The sequence below is a fragment of the Monodelphis domestica genome, chromosome 4 (genome assembly GCF_027887165.1).
Source record: "Monodelphis domestica isolate mMonDom1 chromosome 4, mMonDom1.pri, whole genome shotgun sequence".
Lineage (NCBI taxonomy): Eukaryota > Metazoa > Chordata > Mammalia > Didelphimorphia > Didelphidae > Monodelphis > Monodelphis domestica.
Window position 1 is genome coordinate 250,862,675 of NC_077230.1, and position 10,391 is coordinate 250,873,065.

The 10,391-nt window shown below is 36.1% G+C and overlaps 1 protein-coding gene across 2 annotated transcripts; it reads left to right on the forward strand.

Moving 5' to 3' along the window:
- Window positions 1-6,702: 6,702 nt before the first annotated feature.
- Window positions 6,703-10,141, forward strand: LOC103093338 (putative caspase recruitment domain-containing protein 17P). 2 transcript variants are annotated; one of them, XM_007494911.2, is made up of 3 exons: window positions 6,703-6,835; window positions 8,847-9,119; window positions 9,989-10,141. In XM_007494911.2, exons 1-3 carry the CDS (start codon window positions 6,751-6,753, stop codon window positions 9,991-9,993), a joined length of 363 nt encoding a protein of 120 aa, XP_007494973.1. In that variant the 5' UTR covers window positions 6,703-6,750; the 3' UTR covers window positions 9,994-10,141. The 2 variants fall into 2 exon arrangements, with proteins under 2 accessions (XP_007494973.1, XP_056681859.1); XM_056825881.1 differs by lacking the exon at window positions 9,989-10,141 and adding an exon at window positions 9,385-9,982.
- Window positions 10,142-10,391: the final 250 nt, after the last annotated feature.

Consider the following 10,391-nt stretch of genomic DNA (forward strand, 5'->3'; position numbering starts at 1 on the left):
ATTCAACCTTAATAATTATACTAAAATAATCAAAAAAAGTCTAATGAAATCATCAATTGTGCTAACATTTTTTAACTATCTTAGAATTACAATTATGATTAACTCAATACTACTGTTAACATTAAAATCTAATCCTTATATAAGGGGGTAGTGTTTTTTTTCACTCACAGAGTTTGGCCCCAAGACCATACCTAAGCCCAAAGTGAGGCCTCAAACCACAGTGCAAGGTAGCTCACAGTGCTCTGAGACCCACATGCAATCAGCAGTACCTGGGAGAAATGGAATCAACAGTGAGAAATGGATTTCAGAGCCTCTAGCCCAGAGGCCATTGTGTGATCTTGGAAGAATTAAAATTTGCAGAAACTTAGAAATAGAACTATGGGTAGCAGCACCACATGAAAACTGAAGTTTAGGAGAGTGTCCTCTCTATTCTGAGAACAGAGTCCACTTTTAAGATAAAAATTTAGACAAAAAGAGTGATACCACAAACAAATTAGCATTGCAAAGAATAGTTTGCCTGACAGATATATGAAGGAGGAAAAATTTATGACCAAATAAGAGGTAGAAAACATTATATAATATAAAGTTATTGATGTGATTTAATCAAATTAAAAATGTTTTGTATTTAAAAAAAAGCCAATGTAACCAAGTTAGAAGGGAAACAATGAAGTGGGGGATTTTTTTTTTTTTGCAGAAAATTTCTCTGAAAAAAGTCTCATTTCTCTAATCAATAAAATTAAGTTAAATTTATAAGAACAGATGTCATTCCTCAATTGGCAAACAGTTAAATATATGAACAGGCAGTTTTCAGATGAAGAAAAGAAAACTGTCAATAATCCTATGAAAAAATGTTCTAAATCACACTTTATTAGAAAAATTCAAATTGAAACAACTCTGTGGTACCAACTCACACTTACATTGGCCTTTATGACAGATAAGGAAAATGTTGGAGGGAATGTGGAAAAATTGGGGCACTAATTCATTGTTGGTGGTGTATCATAAGTTTTTCTTCAGTGTTTCTGCTTCCACAGTTATATTTCTGGATGTGGATAGTATTCTTTCTTATAAGTTCCTTTGGATTGTCCTGGATCATTGCATTGCTACTAGTACATTTGATTGTTCCATAGTGTATCTTCTCTGTGTATAATGTTCTTCTGGGTCTGCTCCTTTTCCTCTGCATCAATTCCTGTAGGTTGTTCCAGTTCACATGGAATTAATCCAGTTCATCATTCCTTTTAGCACAATAATATTCCATCACCATCAGATACCACAATTTGTTCAGCCATTCCCCAATCAATGGATACCCCCTCATTTTTCAATTTTTGCCACCACAAAGAGCACAGCTATAAATATTTTTGTACAAAAATTTTTCCTTTTTATCTTTTTGGAGTACAAATCCACTAGTGCTCTGGTTGGATCAAAGTGAAGACAGTCTTTTAGCACCCTTTCGGCATAGTTCCAAATTGCCCTCCAGAATGGTTGGATCAATTCACAACTCCACCTTCAGTGTATTAGGATTCACATTCGGGGTGTGAGGGGGAAAAGACATTTTTATAAAAAGGTTGGACTGGAGTAATTAAGAGTGTGGTTACCAGGAATTTTATATTATTCCAAAGAGATTTATTTACAATTTATTTACACAATGTAGAAAGAATGAAGTAAGAAATCAGAGAGAGGATAAGATATCTAACCTAAGCACTAAGTAATTTACTCTGACCCCTAGTTCAAAACCAGACAGGGGAGTTTAGTCTTTAAACTGAGAGGCCTTGGCCCTTGTAGCCAAGGACCTGGTGATATAGGGAGCCTCTCTCAAATGGATAGTTGTTTTTGTTTGTTTTTTTTTTTCTTTCAGAAAATCCAGCAGTTGAGTCAGATTTTCACTCACCATATAGTCAATCCAAAGGAAGAGATTTTAGAACAGCCTCACCAGGAACAAGGTCTCAAGTCCAGTCAGTAGATCCTTCATCAGCCTCTCCACTCCAAGTAGAACTGCCAGTAGAACTCCAGCAGAAGTTGAAGTTGAAGTTGCTCTCTTCAGGAAGTTATCACTTCCTTTTAAAGACACTTTTTCTTGCATCACTTCCTGTGTTTTCCCCTAATTTTACATCTACCAATCAGTTGAATCTCTGCTTTAGGACTGCCCAGGAGGCAGTCAGTTTATTCTGATTCATCACCCACTATTTCATATGTGGGTCAAAGACCTCCCCACTCAAGTGTGAATGGGGTATTTACATCTTTGGTGATTAAATATAAAAATGGGCAGGGGTTACAATTTAATCTTCACAATCAGGGGAAAGTCAATTAATTTCATTTTCAGAATCAGGGAAGAGTTAAATTTAATCTTCACAGGTGTTTTCTTGACAAAGATACAGGTGTGGTTTGCCATGGCCTTCTCTAGTTCATTTTATAGTTGAGCAATTGAAGCAAGCAGTTTAAGTGATTTTCCCAGGGTCATATAGCTAGTAAAAGTCTGAGGTTTGATTTGAACTCATAAGAATGAGTTTTCCTGATTCCATATCCAGTGCTCTGTCCATTTATCTTCCTACATGCCCCAATCTAACTACTATCCTTTCCATATGTTCAGAGCTCTTCCTGAAACTCAACTGAGTGAGCCACAAGACTGTCTCTATTTCAATCTGCTGAGACTAAGATAAATGTTGCAATCATGACTCTAAAGCTAGCACTTCTTTATTAAGGTTCAATGAATGTAAATAAATATTTAACAAAATAATATGTTTACTTTGGCCTAACAAGCAAAGACATACAAGGACACAATAGTACTTCAATTATCTGGAAGCCATACCTCTCTACTGGAGACATATATGGTCAATCTTCAGAGTATAGGGATATTCATGGTTTTAGGTACCCATCAAGTCGGAGAGGCCATAACTATAAGAATTTGACCCAAGACTATGAAGCCATATAGGAGAATTTAGGAACTCTCAGGTTGTATGGGGGTATGAAAATGCATATATATATATATATATATGTATATATACATATATATATATATATATATATACATATATATATATATATATGGAGAGAGGGGTGGGGGAGAGAGAGAGAGAGAGAGAGAGAGAGAGAGAGAGAGAGAGAGAGAGAGAGAGAGAGAGAGAGAGAGAATCAACAAGAATTAATTAGCATTAATCAACAGAGTAGATACTAGAATTTAAGGGAGACCAGAAAAGACTTTCTGTAAAATAAGATTTTTGCTAGAACTTGAAGGTTGCTAGGAAGCAGAATTGAGTAGAAGAACATTTAAAATATGGAGTTTCTTGTGTGATGAATAGGAAAGACATGTGCCGCTTTATTACATAGTACATGGAGGTACATGGAACATCAGAACATTACTTGATAGAGAGAATACCCCAAGACCTGAGAGAACAGCTATAATCGGTAACAAACTGGAGCAATATAACATCGACATCGCAGCCCTAAGCGAAACACACCTACCAGAAGAGGGATCACTCAGCGAACCCACCACTGGATACACCTTCTTCTGGAAAGGTAGAGCCTCAAATGAAGACAGAATTCACGGTGTTGGCCTGGCTATCAAGACCAGTTTGCTCAAACAGCTGCCAGATTTGCCTGTGGGCATCAGTGAGAGGCTCATGAAGATCCATTTGCCTCTCAGCAAAGACCAGTATGCCACAATCATCAGCGCATATTCCCCAACACTGACCAGCACAGAGGAGACCATCGAGCAATTCTACTCTGACCTGAGTGCCGTCCTGCACTCAGTGCCCACAAATGACAACCTGATACTACTGGGAGACTTCAACACCCGTGTTGGCCAGGACCATGAAAGATGGAAAGGAGTGCTCGGCAAACACAGTGTGGGCAAAATGAACAACAACGGCCTACTGCTACTCAGCAAATGCTCAGAGTTTGAACTCACCATCACGAACACTGTGTTCAGAATGGCAAACAAATATAAAACAACGTGGATGCACCCAAGATCAAAACAGTGGCATCTCATTGACTACATCATTGTACGCTGACAAGACATCCAGGATATAAAGATCACCAGAGCCATGAGAGGAGCTGAATGCTGGACAGACCACCCAAACTCTGCTCCTAAAAAGGACAGATTCAGTCTCTCCAAGCCAAGGTGCAGCGTGAGATCAGGAAGATGCAAGACTGATGGTGGGAAAAAAAGGCAGAAGAAATCCAGCTTTTTGCTGATATGAAAAACTATAAACAATTTTTCAGTGCCCTCAAGACTGTCTATGGGTCATTAAAACCCACCACCACTCCCTTGCTATCCTCTGACAGTGACACTCTCATAAAAGATAAAAAAGGTATCAGCAACAGGTGGAAAGAACACTTCAGCTTCTCAACCAACCCTCTTCAGTCGACCAAAGAGCCTTTGACCAGATCCCCCAAAACCGCACCATTGAACAACTTGATGTCCCTCCTTCAATAGAGGAAGTCCAAAAAGCCATTAAACAAATGAGTGCAGGCAAGGCATCCTGTAAAGATGGGATCCCAACAGAAGTGTACAATGCCTTCAATGGAAAGGCGCTCCAGGCATTCCACATAGTACTGACTAGCATATGGGAAGAGGAAGACATGCCCCCAGAACTCAGAGATGCCTCCATCGTAGACCTATACAAGAACAAAGGCTCATGAGCAGCCTGTGACAACTACAGAGGCATCTCACTACTTTCCACTGTTGGGAAGATCCTCGCCTGTGTGATACTCAGTAGACTCCTGTCATCTATTTCAGAGCAGAACCTGCCTGAATCACAATGCGACTTCCAACCAGATCGCAGCACTGTCGATATGGTCTTCACGGTGAGGCAAATGCAGGAAAAATGCCTTGAGCAGAACTAAGTCTCTACATTGTCTTCATAGACCTGACAAAGGCGTTCAACAAAGTGAACAGGGATGCATTGTGGGTGATCCTCAGAAAGCTTAGATGCCCAGCAAAATTTGTCAAACTGATTCAGCTCTTTCATGTCAACATGACAGGGGAAGTCCTATCTGGTGGAGAGACTTCTGATCCCTTCAACATCTCCAATGGCGTGAAACAAGACTGTGTCCTCACTCCGGTACTATTCAACCTATTTTTCACCCAAGTATTATGACATGCTGTGATGGATCTAGACCTGAGTGTCTACATCAAATACTGACTGGATGGCTCACTATTCGACCTTCGCCACCTGACTGCAAAAACAAAGACAACAGAGAGACTCATCCTGGAAGCTCTCTTTGCAGATGACTGTGCTCTCATGACCCACCAAGAAAATCATCTTCAAACCATTGTGGACAGGTTCTCCACTGCAACAAAACTGTTTGGCCTGACTATCAGCCTCAGCAAAACAGAGGTGCTGTTCCAACCCACACCAGGGAGGCCAACTAACCAGCCATGCATTACAATCGACAGCATGCAGCTTTCTAATGTCAACACTTTCAAGTACCTGGGCAGCACCATCGCCAACGACGGGTCCTTAGACCACGAGATTAATGCCAGGATCCAAAAGGCTGGCCAGGCACTTGGGCGGCTGCGGTCCAAAGTCCTCCAACACAGCGGTGTAAGCACTGTGACGAAGCTCAAAGTGTACATTAGTTGTTCTAATCTTTAAACATGAATCTATCAACTCTATATGTTAAGATATGGTCCAGAAATACAAATCCTATTCTCAGATATCAAATTCTTTTCTAGTTGTTCATTTTACAATAAGATTTTATTTCCTTCATCCTTAAACTCAAAGAAAAATAGTGATAAAACATGTGTTTTACTTTTTCTTCATTTATACTTCATCATTCTTGGCATTTCTTTTTAGATAACTCATGGCAGTGCTATATGTACCCATAAGAGTGGCTCAATGTGAGTAGTTTTTATCAATTTTGTTTTGTAAAGTTCTCTACTATTAGTCAGTCAAGAAACATTAATTAACCTCCCTACCATGTGTGAGGTATTTTTAATTACTCTAGTTAGAAAGGAAAAAGTAAGTGATTTTTCTTGCAGAATTCACAATCTAATAAAGTAGAATATATGTCCTGGAAGTCAACAGATAAATTCATGTTTTTATAGCTACAGTTTTTAATGATGAATACATTTTTTATCAGATTGATTAATAGCTTTGCTGTCATATTGACCAATCTGCTAGGTGTGAGGTGGTACCTCAGAGCTTTAAACTTATTTTCTAATGAGTTTCTTCATTTATTCTGTTCAAATAAAATTGGAAATATATATCGCTAGTTTAAACTTCTATATTATTGTGATTTTCTAAATCCATTATATTCCTTCTCCCTTGTCTCACTCTCTCCTATTACTTCTTCCAAAGATCCAGAAATAGAAGCAATATATAGATATGTAAATACAAGAGATATGTCATGTTATGCTGTTGCTTCTTTGGTGTATTCATATCCTCTCTATCCACCCTTTTTTTCTTGTTTTTTCTATTTTATTTCTTAATATTTCCTCATAGAAAAAGGCAATATTAGATGAGGACAAAGAATGTCCTTTCTTGGTTTCTGAATCATGGGAGATCTACTATATACAATCACTCACTCTTTTATATTTTTCAATTATGTAACAAAAAGGAGTGGTTTTTTTTCTCCCTACTCTATAAAAAAGATAATGATGACAGTTAAGCAATGCCTCACCCCTTTGCCTTGTGAAATCATATGATGCAATAAGAATTCCTCTTATGTTTATGTATATATATGCATATATATATACATATATATACACATATGTATGTGCCATGAGTACAAAGAAAGAATACAGCTGTCATTATGTCTGATGAGGTCTCTTTTCCTGGATGTCCTCCCAAACTCCCATCTAGTCCTTCAGGATCTTCACCTGCAGGCCAACCAGATTGTGAGTACAACTTCTGTGAGGTTGTGTGACTGGGAAGAAAATTCTTGGGAAGGACTCTGGTTAACCTCAGAGACCTCTGCAAATGGAGTAGTTTATATAAGAATAGAATATGGATATTACTTTCTAGACATGGATGTTGTTTTACCTTATTTCTGACACTACTTCAACTAAGGTCTCTGGGTCCCAGGGTTGTGGGCCACAGGTTCTACAAAAGATTTTTTCTTTCTTCTCTTTCTGGTTGACAAGCTGAAAGGACACAGAGAAATTCAAACTTCCAAAAACTATATCTTTTTTTACTTTTGTGTTTTTTCTTCCCCACTTTCATTCTTTGTAATTCATCCCTTATAAAAGGGGGGGGGGGGGAGAAGCAATTCACTAAAACCAATTGCCAATCATTTCAACTCAGTCTGACAAATTTACAGTGTTCTCTAAACAATCCTCCAATTATTGAAAAGATAAGGTCAAGTTTGACTTTAATAATTTCAGATTTTTTTTAAATCAGATGTTTTGTTTTGTTTTTTATTCTTGGAATTTTTGTGTTTCTTCTCTGGTTTTATTTATTTTCTATTTCTATTCCCATAAAGATTTTTTTAAATTTAAAACATATTGCTTACATTTCAATATATGTAGCTAATGGTTTTCATCCAAAATCTTGATTAGAGTTTTACATTTTGTTTCTAAGAATTTATGGTAAGTAAAAGTTATTCCTTTGATATACAAATCATATAGAGGTAAACTATTTTTTAAAAACCAAGGTCCATAAGATTATAATGGGGTTGTTTTTTTTTCTACTCATCAACAATACTGTGGATTTAATTAAAATTTATTTTTGGTTCCTCAAAATATAATTTTTACCTCATCAATTGCATGAATTTAGTTATATATCTATATTCCAAAGTTCAGAGTGCTATTCTTTATAATTGCTAAAAATATGATATTGCTTAAATTATTGATTTAAATCAAATAAGTATTGTACTTTAAAAAATTACAGAATCTTCTTAGTGTCTTTTCTATTTATTTGTTGTGGGATCTTGAACAAATCATTTTACTGTTCAATTCAATAAACCTTTATAAAGTATCTAATATTTGTATAGCACTGAAGTATGAAGTACTTAACCTCTTTGGTCTTCAATCTCTATTTCTGTAAAATAGTTACTGGGTACAAAGTATCTTATATATTCCCTGTAGCTAGAAGTCTTATGAATGCAGCATGTATCCGGGTACCCAGAAACAAAATAAACCTCAATGAAAGATATTAATATCTTGAGTTTTGTTAGATTTCATTTTAGTGACAAATATTCTTCTATTATAGGGGTTCTCATCTTTCTATATATCATGCATGTAGCTGACAGCATGATAAAATCCAAGGACCCCTTCTAAGAATGTTTTTAAATGAATAAATTAAAATACACTGAGTTACTAGGAAAACTAATTATATTGAAATAAAGATATATTTTCTCACTCAAGTTCATGGTCTTTATGAAGTCTCTTCACAGAAGTCTGTGGACCCAAGGTTAAAGACCCTTGGTCTAGTCCACATCAGCATGATATAGTAGAAAAAGCATTAAGCTTGGAGTCACAAGACCTGAGTTAAACTTCTTGCTTTCTATCTACTTACCTGTGTGATCTTCTTAGACATCTCCCTTAACATTTCTGAGTCTATTTCATCATTTATAAAGTGAAAAGGCTAGTTAGCTTCCAATTTACCTCCAGACTCCAAATCTCTGATTCTATAATGCTTCATTTTACAAATGAGGTAATTGAAGCCCAGAGAAATGAAAGAACTTGCCCAAGATCATATAGGTAGTAAATATCAGAGCATCAGTTCAACTATGAATCATCTGACTAAAAATCCAATGTTATTTTTCTCTATACTTCTCTTTAGACTTTCAAGTAAGTAATAGACTACATCTTTCAGATTCTATGCATTTAAAAAGTTTATTTTAACTCAAACTGAGTGTAAATCTTGTTCATAAAGCCATGACTAAAGGAGCATTCCCTGTTATTCTAGATGTAGAAATCCTGAAGGGAAGAAGGAAGAATTTTGTGGAATCAGTGGACAAGAGTGTAATCAATGACCTCTTGGATGACATGATGGAAGCAAAAGTGCTGAACCAGGAAGAAATAGAGGAAATACTGGATCAAAGTCCCACAATTATGAGAAGAGCCCGGGTTCTGATTGATTATGTTATTCGGAGGGGCTCTAAAGCATGCAAGCTTTTTATCGAATGTATCTGGCGTAGAGATAAACATCTTGCAGAAAAAATGAAACTGCCTCCTCAAAGTAAGAATAAGTACTAAGCAAAGTATTTTTAAGTAGTTCTGTACTCAAGTTAATTATATTGTTTATTCATTTAGAATGTAAGATAACAAAAACTTAGTGTTTCTAAAAGCATTCATTCAGTCTCACCTTCCCAGGGTTAGATTTAAAGGCTCTATTAGGCCGTTGTTCTTTCATTACTTTTCATCTTGATATTCATGTTTTTTTTTTCTCCCTGAAACTGATTCAAATTGAATGATAAGAATGAAGAATTTTTTTTCATTTATAGGTGTGTTGCAATTATGTGGGAGAAATCAATTCCGACTTTTGCAATCCTCAATGGAAGTGAAGACTTAATGCATGGCAGGGAAATAAAAAGGATAAATAATTAGAAAAAATTGATCAAAAGTAATTATTAAATACTATGCACCAAGTACTATGAATACCTGTAGAAGGGATTTCATTGTCATGTAGATCATTTGTGATAGAGGTAAAATTTATTCAAGAGGAAAATGCACTCTTCTTTGATTTCCTGATGAAGAGAGTTGGGGATATTTTGCTAATACAAACTGGTCTTTGTAAGGGACTTATTACTAGCTAATGATCAACAAATATGATGTATTTTGATGTATCTTTTATTTGTCAAACACTTAACAGAAAAGCATAGAATGAGATTTTGTCCCACAAATCTCTTAATTTTTCAATCTGATTTTCTTTTACATGTATTTTTAAATATTAAGCTATTTTAAAAAAAGAACCAACAAGAAGATAGCTAATTTCCTTAAGTCCCACCAAGGGCTTTAATGGGTCAGGACTTTAGGAACAAGGAATTATGTATTATCTGTGAAGTGTCTTCAGTCAGCTTACCATGATGATTTTTTATTGTGCCACAGAATGAATATGCAAAATTTGACGGAACATGAAGGCGCCATACTAATCAAATGGAATGGAGCTGATTGCTTTCCAATCATGATAAATACTATGTATATGGCCTAACAGAAACTGTCCTCCATATGTTCCATATATAATAAAATTATCTTCCCTTCTGCTGTCTGTTTTTGTTTATTTTGCCACATACTTTGTTCAATGTACTTTGCTTGAACAAGGGACTATATGTTGAATAATTCCCATTTTCTATGAAATTACTTCTGTTGGGGAAAATGAAAAATATGAAGTAAATACAACAAAATTTGAGGGGGATAGTAGTAACAGCCAATGAGAATCAGAAAATATTCCCTAGAAATGAAGCCTAAGGAAGGATTTCAAGTGATATGGTGATGTCCAAAGAAGTAGATA

Coding starts and splice junctions, on each gene's coding strand:
- LOC103093338 (XM_056825881.1), top strand. CDS start 6,751: ATGTCTGATGAGGTCTCTTTTCCTGGATGTCCTCCCAAACTCCCATCT. Junction 6,836..8,846: donor ACCTGCAGGCCAACCAGATT/GTGAGTACAACT, acceptor CTGTTATTCTAG/ATGTAGAAATCCTGAAGGGA. Junction 9,120..9,384: donor AATGAAACTGCCTCCTCAAA/GTAAGAATAAGT, acceptor TTTCATTTATAG/GTGTGTTGCAATTATGTGGG.